Below are 16,307 nucleotides of genomic sequence, written 5' to 3'. Positions count from 1 at the left end.
AGAAGGGGAGAGTGTTGACATGTTGTGGGGTTGTTAACCAATGTCATAAAACAATACTTGTACTACCTGTTTAGTGAGAAACTAGTTCTGTAAACCTTCATCTAAAGTACAATAAAAAATAGAGAGAGAAAAAAAATTAACATTTCTCCAAAGAACCTATACAAATGGCCGATAAGCACATGCAAAGATGTTAAACATCTTCAGTCATTAAAAAAAAAAAAAAAAAAACACCGTTGTCATGGAGTCAATTCCGATTCATAACTACCCTATAGGAGAGTAGAACTGCTCCATAGGGTTTCCAAGGAGCGGCTGGCAGATTGGAACAGCTAACCTTTTGGTTAGCGGCTGAGCTCTTAACCACTGTGCCACCAGGCTTGGGTCATTAAAAAAAAAAATTTAGGGAGGTGCAAATCAAAACTACAGTGAGATACCACTTCACCCCCACTAAGATGGCTGTTATCAGAAAAAAACGAACAGTAACAAATGTTGGGGAGAATGTGAACACGCTGCAAGCCCTGTGCATTGCTGGTGGGAACATAAAATGGTCCAGTGGCTTTGGACAACAGTTTGGCAGTTCCTCAAGAAGTTAACCATAAAATTACCATCGCCAGTTCCTGCTGCGTGAATTCCGACTCATAGTGACCCCATGTGTGTCAGAGTAGAACTGTGCTCCACGGGGTTTTTTGTTTTTAAAATAATATTTTACTGTGTTTTCAGTGAAAGTTTACACAGTAAGTTAGGTTCCAATTTGACAATTTCTACGCAAATTGTTCAGTGATATTAGTTACATTTTTCACAATGTGTCAACATTCTCTCTGTGCTCTGGTGGTTCCGTTTCCAGTACTCTAGCTTCCCTGCCCCCCAAGCTTCTCATTGTTGGTTTAGAGTCATTGTTGCCCTTTTGGTCTCCCAGAAATGGTTTTTTAATGAAGCACCGTGCTCATGGGTAATATCTTTTATTTTGTGTGCTAATCTGATGTTTCACTAAAAAGTGGCCTCGGGGGATAGTTTTGGTTCAAGGTTTAAGGAGTATCTCAGGGCGATATTCTCAGGGAGTCCTCTAGTCTCAACAGGTTCAGTTAAGTCCAGACTTTTTCAGAATTTGAGTTCTGTGTTCTTCTCCCGTTGTATCAGGGTCCATCTATTGTGGCCCTGATTCACAGGGCTTTCAATGGCTGATTTTTCAGAACCAGGTGGCCGGGGCTTTCCTCTGAGGTAACTCTGGGTGGACTCGAACCTGCAAACTTTTGGTGAGCAGGTGAGCGTGTTCACTGTTCACACCACTCAGGGACTCTGTAGAGGATAATTGCCCAGACATTTACTTGAGCAAGCCTTGTAAGAGCTGCTCACTCTGCCCCGGCACTCTTCAATTCTTGCTTTAGATAATGGATTTCCCAAACCCTTCCCTCCTCCAGAAGAGAATTTGACCATGTGACACCTTCTGGTTTTGTTGTCTTGGAAATGGACTAAGACAAAAATGTCAACTTTGTTTCTAGGCAACATCGTGTATGATCGAATGGCTCCTGATTCGTATCATGCGTCAGGGACCCGGAGAACAGTAAATGAACTATAAATACCCCATCAGGGTGATAGCTTTGGGCTCTCCTGAGTCCGGTGAGGGGGCTATTGTAATTGAACGTGGCCTTGAGGGACCCCGGGGGTTATGCAGACGTACCTGTCACATGGTGCTTAGGCTCCTGGGGGGCACGAGGCTGTGAAGTGTTGTTACAGATTGAATTGCGTCCCTTCTGGCCCCATTTGGGAACAGGGTTTTCTTTGTTATGTGACTGAGGCTGTACCAGCTGTCTTAGTCATCTAATGCTGTAATAACAGAAATACAAATGGGTGGGTTTAGCAAATAGAAATTTATTCTCTCACAGTTTAGGAAGCTAGAAATCCAACTTTAGGGTGCCAGCTCCAGGTGAAGGCTTTCTCTCTCTGTCGGCTCTGGGGGAAGGTCCTTGTCATCAATCTTCCCCTGGTCTAGGAGCTTCTCAGCGCAGGGACCCCAAGTCCAAAGGATGCACTCTACTCCTGGCTCTTCATTCTTGGCGGTATCCTCTCTGTTCCCTTCTCTTTTATATCTCAAAAGAGATTGACTCAAGATACAACCTAATCCTGTAGCTTGTGTCCTGCCTCATTAACATAATTGCTTCTAATCCTGCCTCATTAACATCATAGAGGTTAGGAGTTACAACACATAGGATAATTACATCAGATCACAAAATGGAGTACAACCACACAAAACTGGGACTCTTGGCTGTTTTAGTAATCTAGTGCTGCTATAACAGAAATACTACAAGTGGGTGGCTTTAACAAAGAGAAATTTATTCTCTCACAGTCTAGGAGGCTAGAAGTCCAAACTCAAGGCACAGCTCCAGGGGATGATTTTCTGTGTCGGCTCTGGAGCAAGGTCCTTGTCATCAGTCTTCCCCAGTCTAGCAGCTTCTCAGCATAAGAACCTTGGGTCCACAGGACACGCTCTGCTCCTGGCGTTGCTTTCTTGGTGGTATAAGGTCCCCATGTCTCTGCTTGCTTCTCTCTTTTGTATCTTAAAAGAGACTGGCTTAAAACACAACCTAATCTTGTAGATTGAGTCCTGCCTCATTAACATAACTGTCTCTAATCCTGCCCTGTTAACATCATAGAGGTAGGATTTACAACACGTAGGAAAATCACATCAGATGACAAAATGGTGGACAATCACACAATACTGGGAATCATGGCCTAGCCAAGTTGACACGTATGTTGGGGGACACAATTCAATCCATGACAATGGCCTAGCCAACTCGATACACATTTTGGGGGGATACAATTCAATTCATAACATCAGCATAGAGTGTGTCTTAAACCTAATGACTTTTGTTAAAAAAACAATATTTTATTGTGTTTTCAGGGAAGGTTTACACAGTGGTTTAAGGTTCCCATTCAACAATTTCCACACAAGTTGTTCAGTAACATTGGTTACATTCTTCATAATGTGTGAACATGCTCATTATTTCCATTCTGGTTGTTCTGTTTCCATTCATCTAGTTTCCCCGCCCCCTTACATGCTCATCTTTATGTTAAAATAATCGTTGACTGTTTGGTCTCATATAGGAGCACAGTACTCACAGGTGATATTCTTTATTTTGTGAGCCAGTTGGTTACTTAGCTACAAGGTGACCTCAGGAGTTAGTGTTGGTTAAACGTAATGACATCTTAAAAAGTATTTTATTTCATTTTATTTTTGTGGTTCTTGAGAATACACACAGCAAAACATACACCCATTCAACAATTTCCACGTGTACGATTCCGTGACACTGATTACATTTTTCCAATCGTGAATCGTTCTCACCTTCTTTTTCAAATTGTTCCTCCCCCATTAACATGAACTCACTGCTACCTAAGCTTCCTATTTGAGCTAAGAAGCACACTCTTCACAAGTATTAGATGGTTGCCTTTGAGCCAACTCCAACTCATGGCGACCTTACATACAATGGAATGAAACGTTGCCCAGTTCTGTGTCATCCTCACGATTGTCAGCATGCTTGAGTCCATCGTTGGGGCTATCGTGCCAATCCATCTCACTGAGGGTCTCCTCACCCTTGTTGGCCCTCTGTTTCACCAAACCTGATGTCCTCCTCCAGAGACAGACCCCCCTCTAATGACATATCCAAAGCAAGCGAGTTGGACACCACTCTCTAGTGATCCATAAGGTTTTCTTAGATTCTCAGAAGTAGATCGTCAGGCCTTTCTTCTGAGTTTGTCCTAGTCTGGAAGCTCCGCTGAACCCTCTACGTCATCGGTGGCCCTCCTGGTATTTGAAATACTGGTGGCATAGCTGCCAGAATCACCAAAACACATAAAACCACCACAAGGTGGTCATGGAATATTATTCGGCCATAAAAAGAAATAAAGCTCTGATACACGTTACAAAAGGGATGAACCTTGAAAGCACTATGCGGAGTGAAAGAAGTCAGACACGGAGGACCACATGTTGCATTACTCCATTCATAAAAAATGGTCAGAATAGGCAAATCCACAAAGACAGAATGTCTGGGGCAAGTGGGGAGTGGGGGAGTGACTGCTACTAAGTAAGGGGTTTCTTTTTGGGGTGACGAGAATGTTCTGGAATGAGATAGAAAGGATGGTTGCATGACTGTGTACATACTAAAAAACCACTAAACTGTACATGTTAAATGCATGAATTGTATGGTATGTGAATCGTATCTTGAGAACAAAGCTGTCATTAACAAAAGGTAGAACCATAATTGTCATGAATAGTGTGGTTAAGGTCTGCTTACCTGTTTCCACATTCTGGGAGGGCTGGTAGCTACCACGGCTTTGCTGACTGCTGCATGCAAGTGGCCAAGTCCATAGCAGGTGGCTCAGTAAATAGTCGTCAAAACGAATTACGTTTACAGCAGGCTCTCTTCCCCTGACACTGCTGCCACGGGGGCCAGCTCCTTCCCTGGGCTGGGGCCATCCTGTGCACTGTAGGGTGTTGAGCAGCATCCCTGGCCCACACCCACTGGATGCCAGTAGCATTCCTCCCCCAGTTGTGACAACCACAAATGTCCCCAGACACTGCCCAGTGTCCCCTGGGGCCAGAATGTCCCCAGGTGATCCCCGCTGGGTTAGGGCCACTGAATTTTAGGTGCCAAAGGTGTCCTTACAAAACCCCTTGAGAAGACTGGCACCCAGGGGGCTGCTGAAGACACAAGCGGGACTCTGCAGTGTCAAAGGGGCTGCATACGCCGCCCATCGGGGTTCCCAAACCCACTGAACTGGAACAAAAGTAAAATCATCCCCGAAGAGAGCGTCCCACGCTTGGAGGGACTGGTGGATATTAGAGAGCCCCTAGAGGCTTGCTTCTGGGGCGGGGCCGGGGGTGCAGGAAGGGGCCCGAAGCAAAGGTCCTTAAAGTGAGTGCTTGAAGGGAAGGCGGGGCTTTGTGTAGGGGTGGGGTTTCACTCAAGGGGCGGGGCATAAGGCAGCGATCCCACAGCTGAATGGTTAAAGGGAAGGTGTGGTTTTGCATAAGGGGTGGGGCTTAGCACAAGGGGAGGGGTCTGAAGCGGGGGGCGGGACGCGATGTAAAGACACTTATCCCTCATTGAGCGATGTGAGAGCTTCGCCCGGGAGGCGTGGCCTGGGGTGCGGGGCGGGGCGCAAGGCAGAGACTCCCCCCATTAGAGTACTCGAAAGGAAGGCAAGGCTCCGAGCAAGGGATGGGGCTTTGTGCAAGGGGCCAGGAGTGAGGCAGAGACCTGGATGAGGAGTACTTGAGGGAGTAGGCGGGGTTTGAGTCAGAGCGCCCCTCCCCACTAAAAACCTATTGCCATCAAGTCGTTTCCGACTCATACCAACCCTACAGGATGGAGTAGAGCTGCCCTATAGGGTTTCCAAGGCTGTAATCTTTATGGAATCAGGCTGCCACCATCCTTCTGCTGGGGAGCGGTTGGTGTGTTCCAACCGCCACCTTTTGGTTAGCAGTCAAGTGCTTAACCACTGCACCACCAGGGCTCCCAGAGACCCCACAGCTAAGTGGTTAAAGGGAAAGTGGAGCTTCGCATCAGGGGTGGGTCTTTGCATAAGTGGCGGGGCCGAGGGAACCGGGCCTGTGGCCGACACCCCACCCAGATTAGTGGAAGGGGAGGGGGGGCTTCGCGCAAGGGCCAGGGCCTGAGTGGGGGCGGGCGCGAAGCAGAGACTCGCCCCCAGACACGCAGCAGGAACCCAGAAGCCCGGAGCTTCGCGCAGGGGGCGTGGCCTGGGGCACGTGGCGGGGCGCGAGCGGCACGCGGCTGGGGGCGGAGCCAGGGTGACGTCACAAGTCGGCGACCCGCCCCTTCGCTCCTCTTCTGGGCCGGCAGGCCTCTGTGAGGACGCCAAGATGGCGGCGAGTAACTATTACGGCTTCGCCCAGGGCACCGGCCCGCAGTACAGGTAACTGCCCCGCGCGGCGCCCGCCCCGCTCGGCTTGGCCCCGCAGCCTGGCCGCGAACCGACTTTCACCCGCGTCCCTCTCCGCGCGCCTGGTCCCGGCCCGGGGGCAGCCGCGCCGTGGGGAGCCCGCGGGTGCGCGGCCTCTGTCGGAACCTGCCCGGACCCCGGCTGGGAGGCTGATTCTGGCGAAGATGGCGGCGGCCGCGGAGCCGGAGAGGCCGCGACCCTGAGTTCAGTCCGTCAAGGGGAGAGAGGAGGGAGGGGGCCTGGGCCTGTCTTGGGGGCTGCAGCCCGAGCCGTGCTGAGGAAGGGCATCAGTACCTTAGGGGGCTCACATCGAGGGGGGTACCGACACCTGAGGGGGAGAGGAGAAGACAGACGTGGAGGGGACCTGGCTGGGCAAGGGGAGAGACGGAGACCTTGGCAGAGGAGGTGGGGGCTGGGGGAACCGACCCCTGATGGGGAGGGGGAGAGAAGGCCAGAGGGAGGGGCAGAGACCTGGGGGTAAACTGAGGCTCGATGGGGCAGGGCAGGCACTTGATACGGAGGGATCCCGAGACCCCGTAGGAGGATAGGCACCTGGGGCTTCCAGGGAAGGGGAAAGTGAGGCGGGCGAGAGGGACTTGGGACCTTAAAACTCTATGGAGAAGGTGTTTGGATATTTAAGACCCAGAAGAGGATGCGGAAGGAGCCCTGGTGTTGCAGTGATTAAGCGCTCGGCTGGAAATCTCTCCATGAGAGAAAGACCTGGCGATCTGCTCCCGTAAAGATTATAGCCTAGGAAACCCCACGTGGGCAGTTCTGCTCTGTCCCATGGGGTCACTGTGAGTTGGAACCAACTAGGTGGCCCACAACAACAAAAAATGGGGACCCAGGCATTTGGGAGGAGAGGAGCTTAGAGAAGAGATGGCAAGAGGGAAAGTAGCCAGAGGAAGGAAGGATCTGTGGATGGGACACCTCAAATGTGCACACACTCACAAACACACAACACCCCATCGCTTTCATTTCTCACCTTGGCGACAATTTCCACGCGGTAGCCTGGTGTCCCCTCTTGGGCTAGTGTCTCACAGACCCTGCTGAGCCCACCACAGATGCCAGTAGCACCTTAGGCAATCGATGGATAGGTTATCAGCTGAATGAGGAGGCTTGGCTGCTTGTTTCGTTAATATTGGTTTCAGTAAAAGTTGAAAATAAATTTAAGACTTGTGTTTCAGTTTTTCACAGAATCTGCCAACCCTGTAAACCCATTGCCGTTGAGTCGGTTCCGACTCATCGCGACCCTATAGGACAGAGTAGAACTGCCCCATAGACTTGCCAAGGAGTACCTGGTAGATTTGAACTGACGACCTTTTGGTGAGCAGCCTAGCACTTAACCACTACACCACCAGTGTTTCCGCTGCCAACCCAGTCGTTTGCCGTGTTCCTTCTCATGGAATCATAAAGAGAAACCATGGGTTGGAGCCACGGACTGTGGAATCGGGAGTGCACCTCGTGTTTTCTGCCTTCGGAGTGGTTTCTGTGGTGGAACAGAATATGGCTAGCCGTGAATTTTCTATCGGGGAGAGAATGTATAATCTGCTGTTTTCCTGGTGCAGAGCCTTTAACACCTGTGCGTGTTAGCTGGCTCCCCTGTCCTTTCTTTTTCTCTCTTTTTCTATTGCTTTCTCCAGTGTGATCTTCGGTGAGATGAGGAAAATAACTTGAATGTTACGCTTTTGATTAAGATTTCCTTCCAGAGGAGAAATTGAGCATTTATGCTGCTATAATAGGTAGTTGCCAACGTCCAGTAGATGTTTTGTCGTTTATTCGAATTAATGTACTTAAAGATTTTAGCACAGCAATTTTCTGTATTGGAATGACATCAGTGAGACAGTGTCCACGTAACAAGGATGTGGCACTACCGTCAAGTGTGCGTCACATTAGCCTATCTTTAGAATTGTCCTTGAGAGTGCGTTGTTCTTGAGAAAAGAGTAGATATTGACTAAGGCTAAACACAGCCCAGGACTCATAGCAAAATAAATGCCGTTCTCACAGAACCTCGGAACGAGATAATGTGCGTTATCTGAATTTTTTTTTTTTTTTTTTTAATCCAAATGATTTTCACTTAACCAGACCTTTTTGGGGGTAAATGAGCTTTGCTGGGAAACTCAGCTACTTTTTAAAGTCTATAATCCTTACATAGTACACTGTGGAAAAGCTAGTTAGATGACAGATTTTGTGAATACCAAGTTATGGTGGCCTTGGGACAACAGTACTTATAAAGCCCATTTCATGACTTGCCAAAGCAAAGACAAAAGTTTGTTTCATAAGATTTTTAAATATGTTTTTAAAAAATATGGATAACCATTGTCCTAGGTGGCAGTATTCTGTACCTCAGCACCCGTAAATAGGGTTGAGATCTGCAGTTTTTTAATTGTTGGTCGGCAAGAGTCAGAGATGGAGCCGTGGTGGTGCTGCTACCCGAAAGCTTGTCTGTTCAGACCCACCCAGCAGCTCCTTGGGAGATAGACCTGGCAATCTGCTCCTGTAAAGATTATATACTGGGAAACCCAGTGGAGCAGTTCTGTTCTGTCACAGGGAGTCACTGTGAGTCGGAATCGACTCAGCAGCACTCAGCAACAATTGGAGGGGGTCCCGGGGTGATACCAACAGTTAATGCAGTCAGCTGCTAACTGCAAGATTGGCAGTTCAAGTCCTCCTAGAGGTACCTTAGAAGAAAGGCCTAGCAGTCTGCTTCCGAAAGGTCAGCCGTTGAAAACCCAATACAAGATAGTTCTACTCTGACACACGTGTAGTGGCCACGAGTTAGAGTCGAATCCATGACAGCAGTGGTGAGAATTGGATGCAGGTTCACTCTTGAAGGTGTTATGGAAGTGTGCAGTGGCCTGTCGATGATCCTTTATTTTATTTGAGATGGTCTCGTGGGTGTCGGATGGCTTTTTTGGAGTTTAAGCATGAGTGCTGCAGAGTTCAGGATCAAGGAGTAACCTTCCAAAGGGAAAGGGTGAGCTCCATAGCGCTTTCAGTTAGCACTGAGTGTGTTTTCAGTTGTGAGCAGAGAGCAGCTAAGGAGATCACAATGGGGTTTGCTGTGTGTTTTAATTGCTTTGGTAATCAAGACATTGAAAGCTCAGAGCTGTGTGTCGTAAGTCCACACCAGTGGAGGAAGCAGACAGCTGTGTCCGTTGTTACCTTTCTCTCTTAGTCCAGCTCTTTGTCCAGTTCCCCTGGTACTACACAGTTGGCTACCTCTGTCTTTGCGTTCTTGTTAAATCAAAATGTGACACCTGCTGGGTTCGGGGGTAATACTTAACTTCCCATAAAGGCAAGCTCTATTTTAATAAGCTTTTGGCACACGTCTTAACAGGCTGAATTCCTTCATCGGGAGGGTGGCAGGAAGTTAGAAGCCTGGTTGGAAGCCCACTAAACTCTATCAGTGATGGGTAGAAACCATAGTCGCCATTTGTCGGTCCTTTGTGGAGGACCACCTGTTAATGCCCCCAGTTGGGAGCCCTGCTCTGTCAGGTATGACTGCAGCCAGGGTAACTCAGTTCTGGTCATACCCAGCCCGGCCTCTGCTACGCATCCTCCCACGGCCCTCCAGGCCCTCCTGGGGTGGCCGTGCCACTCGCCACCAAAGCCAGCCTGTCCTTGGAGCTCAGGTCACAGGAGCCCAGGTGCCCCTGGAGGAGAATCTGATGTTGTTGCCTCCGGGGACTTGTTGCAGACCCCTGCCACCACAGCTAAAAGTGGGGTTGCATTAACCACATGGAGAATGGGGCAGGTTGGGAACTCTAGCTGAGTCTCAGATACCGGGGTGACTACTAGCAAAAAAAATTGGCAGTTTGAACCCACCCAGAGGCACCTCGGAAGAAAGGCCTGGCAATCTTCTTCCGAAAGATCACAGCCTTGAAAATCCCATGGGGCAGTTCTGCTCTGCACACGTGGTGGCCCCTCACAGCAACAGTAACGGGCAGAGTCTGAAGCATCCTAGGAGGCGACTGCACTTAACTAGCGCTCTCCTTGAGTCCAGATGCCAGAGGAGCGAGGCAGGGCCCGTTCTCCCTGTTCGAGGGTGCTCTCTGAGGACTGACCCATGCTTCAGGGAGGGACTGAAAGAAGTCCTTGGGAGGGCCTTTGGAGAGGCAGCTCAGCACTGCGAATGAACACTTAGCGAAGTGTACTTTAAGGAGAAGGTTTCAAGTGAAAGCGCAGTGCTACGGTAGATCTACCACAATTGGATGGGCTTAAAATGGTTTGAAATGTGTAGTTTGAATTTTCCTTTTATTCACCAGCGTTAGGGCATAAGTAGATTCCTAATGGAGATTTTTTTCTAAATCTTTCTAAAAATATTACATTCTCAGTTCTGAATTTTTAGCAGTTTTCTTTTGTGTGGGTTTTCCACCACGTATATTTGGAACAATCAGAACAAATATGTTGTTGTTGTTAGATGCCGAGGAGTCGGTTCCAACTCATGGTGACCCTGTGTACCACAAAACGAAACACTGCCCGGTCCTGTGCCATCCTCGCAGTCGTTGCTATGTTTGAGCCCGTTGTCGCAGCCACTGTGTCAATCCATATCGTTGAGGGTCTTCCTCTTTTTCTCTGACCTTCCACTTTATGATAACACGTCCAAGGTATGTGAGACGTAGTCTCGCCGTTCTTGGTTCTAAGGAGCATTCTGGCTGTACTCCTTCCAGGACAGATTTGTTGGTTCTCCTGGCAGGCCGTGGCGTATGCAGCACTCTTCTCCGACACCATACTTCAAAGGCATCGGTTCTTCTTCAGTCTTCCTTTTTCATTCTCCAGCTTTCACATGCATATGAGATTGAAAAATCTTGGCTTGAGGCAGGTGCACCTTAGTCCTCAAATTGACATCTTTGCTTTTTGACACTTTAAAGAGGTCCTTTGCAGCAGATTTGCCCAATGCAGTAAGTCTTTTGATTTCTTGACCGCTGTGTTCCATGGGTGTTGATTGTGGATCCAAGTAAAATGAAATCCTTGACAACTTCAGTCTTTTCTCCGTTTATCATGATGTTGCTCACTGGTCCAGTTGTGAGGATTTTTGTTTTCTTTATGTTGAGGTGTAATCCATACTGAAGGCTGTGGTCTTTGGTCTTCATCAGTAAGTGCTTCAAGTCCTCTTCACTTCAGCAAGCAAGGTTGTGTCATCTGCATATCTCAGGTTGTTAATGAGTCTTCCTCCAACCCTGATGCCTGTTCTTCATATAGTCCAGCTTCTCAGATTATTTGCTCGGCATACAGACTGAATAAGTATGGTGAAAGGACACAGCCCTGACACACAGCTTTCCTGCCTTTAAACCACACAGTATCCCCTTGCTCTATTTGAACAACTGCCTCTTCGTGTAAGTACAGGTTCCTCATGAGCGCAATTAAGTGTTCTGGAATTCCCGTTCTTCCCAGTGTTATCCATAGTTTGTCGTGATCCATGCAGTCAGGTGCCTCTGCATGGTCAATAAAACACAGGTAAACATCTTTCTGGTATTCTCTGCTTTCAGCCAGGATTCATCCAAAGTTTCTTTCTCCAGCTCTTTGTACCTGTCATTATATTACTTTGTCTTCTTGAGCAGCCCTTTGAAATCTTCTGTTCAGCTCTTTTACTTCGTCATTCCTTTCACTTTAGCTACTCAGCGTTCAAGAGCAAGTTTCAGAGTCTCTTCTGACATCCATTTTGGTCTTTTCTTTCTTTCCTGTCTTTTTAGTGACCTCTTTCTTCATGTATAATGTCCTTGATGTCATTCCACAACTGGTCTGGTCTGCGGTTGCTAGTGTTCAATGCATCAGATCTATTCTTGAGATGGTCTCTAAATTCAGGTGGCATATATTCAAAGTCGCACTTTGACTCCTGTGGACTTGTTCTGATTTTCTTCAGTTTCAGCTTGAACTTGCGTATGAGCTATTGATGGTCTGTTCCACAGTCGGCCCCCGGCCTTGTCCTGACTGGTGATATTGAGCTTTTCCATCATCTCTTTCCACAGATGTAGTCAGTTTGATTCCTGTGTATTCCATCTGGCGAGGTCCATGTGCATAGTCGCTATTTATGTTGGTGAAAAAAAGATATTTGCAACGAAGAAGTCATTGGTCTTGCAAAATTCTATCACGCAACCTTCAATGTCATTTCTGCCACCAAGGCCATATTTTCCAACTATAGATCCTCCTCCTTCGTTTCCAGCTTTCGCATTCCAATCGTCAGTAATTATCAGTGCACCTTGATTGTGTGTTTGATCAATTTCAGGCTGCAGAAGTTGGTAAAAATCTTCAATTTCTTCATCTCTGGCCTTAGTGATTGGTGTATAAATTTGAATAATAACCATATTAACTGATTTTCTTTGTAGGTGTGTGAACATTATCCTGTCACTGACAGCATTGTACTTCAGCATAGATCTTGAAAGGTTCTTTTTGACGATGAACACGACGCCATTCCTCCTCGATTTGTCATTCCCGGCTTAGTAGACCATATGGTGGTCTGATTCAGAGTGGCCACTACCTGTCCATTTCAGCTCACTAATGCCCACGATATCTATCTTTATGCGTTCCGTTTCAGTTTTAACGATTTCCTGTTTTCCTAGATTCGTTCTTTGTACGTTCCACATTCCGATTGTTAATGTTCACTGCTATTCATAAGGTTTTTCACTGGCTAATTCTTTTCAGAAGTAGACTGCTGGGTCCTTCTTCCTAGTCTTAGCCTGGAAGCTCTGCTGAAACCTGTCCACCACGGGTGACCCTGCTGGTGTTTGAAATACCGGTGGCATAGCTTCCAGCATCACAGCAACATGCGAGCCCCCACGGTACGACACCCTGACAGGCATGTGGGGGGCAGAACAAATAGCAAGTTGAAAAGCATTTTCCAATAATCCTTTAACATTATTTTTGAAGTGAGTGTAATTGGGGTCCTTTTGCAGGGTAACACAGGTAAGGAGAAGAAGACCCCCTGATCTGTATAGGTAGCTGAGTTGCTGTTTAGGCTGTCGAGTTGATTCCTACTCCTAGCGACCCCATGTGACAGGGTAGAACTGCCTCATAGGGTTTCCTGGGCGGTAATCTTTACAGAGGGGCCCTGGGGTGCGGCGGTTAAGTGCTCGGCTGCCAGCTGAAAGGTTCGCAGTTGGAACCCACCAGCTGCGCATCGGGAGAAAGACGTGGCGGCCTATTCCTAGAAAGATCAACTCGACAGCAACAAGTTTGGTTTTCCTCTTGGGTAGTCTTTATAAGAGCAGACTGCCAGGTCCTTCTGTGGAGCTGCTGGGTGGGTTTGAACTGCCAGCCTTTCGGTTAGCAGCTGAGTGCTTTAACTGCTGCACCACTAAACCCAAACCAAACCCACTGCCATCGAGTTGATTCCAACTCAAGCGACCCTATAGGACTGGGTAGAATTGCCCCTTAGAGTTTCCAAGGAGCGCCTGGCGGATTCAATTGCCGACCTTTTGGTTAGCAGCCGTAGCATTTAACCACTACGCCACCAGGGTTTCCGCTGCACCACCAGGGCTCCTTAAATAACTAAGTCAAAGCTCTCTCGCTGTGGTCAGGTTGATTCCGACTCATAGAGACCCTATAGGGTGGACTAGGACTGCTCCGTAGAGTTTCCAAGGAGTGGCTCTTGGAATCGAACTGCCGACCTTTTGGTTAGCACACAAGCTGTTAACCAGTACGCCACCAGGGCGCCAAAATAACTAAGTAGTGCTAGGAAAATAAGGACGGTGTATAAAAGGGTTTTGGAAACCTCATGTTCATTTTTTTTATATTGGTAACTTGAAAGATGAGGGATCACAGCTTGCCCTATAGGGGCCAGACAGGTACATGAATTCCCCTGAATAGTGGAAACGGTGAATGCCCTCAGCTGCTACCCTAAGGCTGGAGGTTCGAGTCCACCCAGAGGTGCCTTGGAAGAAAGGCCTGGCAATCTCCTGAAAACTCCCCCACTGAAAACCGACGGAGCTCCGTTGCTACTCTGACACACGTGGGGTTGCCACTGACTCGATAGCAACTGGGTTAGTGATTTTTTGTTTGTTTTAAGACAGCAGAGAATGTGTGTATTTGGGGAGAGATGTCAAACTCTAGCTTACACGTTCGCTCCGCCCGTCATTGACACATGCGACGGGAACCCCGTGTGGCAAATCTGGCCACTTGGAGGCTTCACAAGTCCCCTTTCTATGTGAAATCCCGCAGCGTGTAATACAGGCCCCGAATTAAAACCGTAGGACAGAGGAGACAGGCTGCTGCTTTGTCACCGCAGCTTCCTGTTTTAAAGAGCAGGTACAGACGCGTTCGACAAGAGGACTGGTGCGGCGGTTAAGCATTTGGCTGCTAAGCAAGAGGTCAGCGGTTCGAAGCCACCAGCTGCTCCTTGGAAACCCTTGCCCCTTAGGGCAGTTCTGCCCTGTCCTCTAGGGTTGCTGTGAGTCAGAATCGACTCAACGGCAACAGGTTTCTTTGTTTATTAATTTTTTTTAAGTCCATGTCACAGCTAGGAGGAGGGGCCCTCCACTTCCACGAGTTTGAGTGGCTTAAGGAGAGTCTGAGGGGTTTTTGTTTGTGTGAAGAAGTTAGTATCAGGCTTTGTTTTCATCTCAGCTGTAAATCGTTCGGGTGGCTCCCTCATGGAAGCCAGGTGTGGCTATCTGGATCAGACTAAAATCGTAGGCCTCCACAAAGCTTGCTATTACAAAGTAGTGTCTGTTGGTTTTTCTTTCTCTTCTTTCACATCGTTTTAGGCGCAGTGACACCTTAAACTGAAGGCTGCTGTTCACACAAAGAAGATCCTTTAGAATCTTGGCCAGAGAAAGGCCTTGACTCCATCCACAATCTAATGGATACATTCTCCCTTGTTCTTAAAGTAGCTGAGGAGCTCACTTCTGACGACACTGTTAGCACCCCAAGAGGTTGGTAGTTGTTACCTGCCCTCAGTTGCTAACTGAAAGGTTGGCAGTTCAAATCCACCAGCCACTCCGAGGGAGAAAGATGTGGCAGTCTGCTTCCATAAAGATTTACAACTTTGGAAGCCCTATGGGGTAGTTCTGCTCTGCCCTGCAGGGTCACTATGAGTCAGAATCAACTCCACAACAGTGGTTTTTTTTTTTTTTTCAGTCCGGGTATCTTGTTCCTCAGCCAGTACACCTCATGCGCAGCTACCACGCATCCGTCAGTGGAGGCTAGCATGCTTCTGTGATGTTGAATAGGTTTCAGCAAAAGTTCTAGCTCAGACTAGGAAGAAAGACCTGGCGATCTATTTCCAAAAGTCAGCCAGTGAAAACCCCGTGGATCACAATGGTCTGTTGTGCATGGGTTGCCATGAGTCAGGGGTCGACTCAGCGGTAGCTAACAGCCACCAACCAGGAACTGAAAGTCTCCACCTGTCCCGTTCTGCTGTACTTGTCTTGTGTTACAATTTAAAGGTTGCAAAATTTTTTTTGTCTGGAAGTTGTGTTTGTTAGTGTTTTGGGGAATATGTGGATATTTTTTTCGTTTGGAGCAGTTTTTTCCCCCTAAGGTAAGTTGCGTTTGGAGCAAATCACTGTCATTTGCCTTCATTTAATGAATGTTCCAAGTTCTTACTGTCACTGCTGACCGCGCATTGAGACTTGCTTTGCTTCGATTCTGGAGCACGTTGTATGCTTCTTGTACGTTTTGACTGTGACTGGTTAAAGCCCGGGCCGATGGCTTGTTGTCTGTGGCACTTGTTCAGGAGAAGCTCATGTTGGCTGCCTGGTGTGTTGAGGCTTCGTCTGTTCACGCGGGATGTTCACGTGTTAGACTAGCATAGGCGCGGCTGGAGAGGCTTTTTGGCCCTGAAGCAGCTGGAACCACATGCCTCTCGCTGTTCCAGAAAGGTTGGTAGTTTTACCAGTTTGGTTCCCAGCAGTAAAAAGGCATCGCCGTGTTGACTCAGTGCTGGGTGGAGAGCCTTCCCTTTCCCTGCTTCTAGAAGGACAGCACGTAGTGCTTTCTCTTCAGCCTAACCAGCAGGATAGCATCCTGACGGTCGTCTTCAGCTCCTGACGTTGGGTAACCAGGTGGCCTCCCTGCCTGTGGGGACCGTGTTCCTTTCCAGAGGATGGAAGAGAAGCCCTGAGTTCCACTGGCAAACGTGGAGCCGGCTCACCCCTGAAGCTCGGGAAACTCTCGGAGTCCCCGTCTGGAGGACTCCACCAGCCCAGAGTCCCTGCCTGGAAGAACCAGCTGACCCTGTTGTAAAGAGGACTTGCAGCCGCATTTTAAAGAAGGTGCAAATGGGGGTGGGGGGTCAGATCCCCCAAGAGCCCAATGACACAGTTTATCGAATCCATTTCTAATATGTTGGGCCGTTTTCTGGGGGCAACTGATGTGAAATGGGCCTTTCACATGGAGAAGGCACTTGG

General features: G+C 48.3%; 1 protein-coding gene across 16 annotated transcripts in view; it reads left to right on the top strand.

The window, feature by feature from the left end:
- The first annotated feature begins 5,851 nt into the window (after positions 1-5,851).
- The window catches only part of ZFR2 (zinc finger RNA binding protein 2), a 64,017-nt gene continuing 53,561 nt past the window's right edge, over positions 5,852-16,307 (top strand). For 8 of the 16 annotated variants that reach the window (XR_007516414.1, XR_007516413.1, XR_007516412.1 and 5 more), the window contains exon 1: positions 5,869-5,931. Coding sequence is in view for 3 of the 16 variants with exons in the window: in XM_049876407.1 (XP_049732364.1) it covers positions 5,879-5,931 (53 nt within the window). In the remaining 13 variants the exon portion in view is untranslated. Of the gene's footprint in view, positions 5,932-6,459; positions 16,173-16,307 lie in introns of those variants that run through there. The other 8 variants (XR_007516421.1, XR_007516422.1, XR_007516416.1 and 5 more) reach the window with 4 other exon arrangements.

The sequence above is a fragment of the Elephas maximus genome, chromosome 3 (genome assembly GCF_024166365.1).
Source record: "Elephas maximus indicus isolate mEleMax1 chromosome 3, mEleMax1 primary haplotype, whole genome shotgun sequence".
Lineage (NCBI taxonomy): Eukaryota > Metazoa > Chordata > Mammalia > Proboscidea > Elephantidae > Elephas > Elephas maximus.
This window is presented reverse-complemented; position numbering and strand designations above follow the sequence as displayed.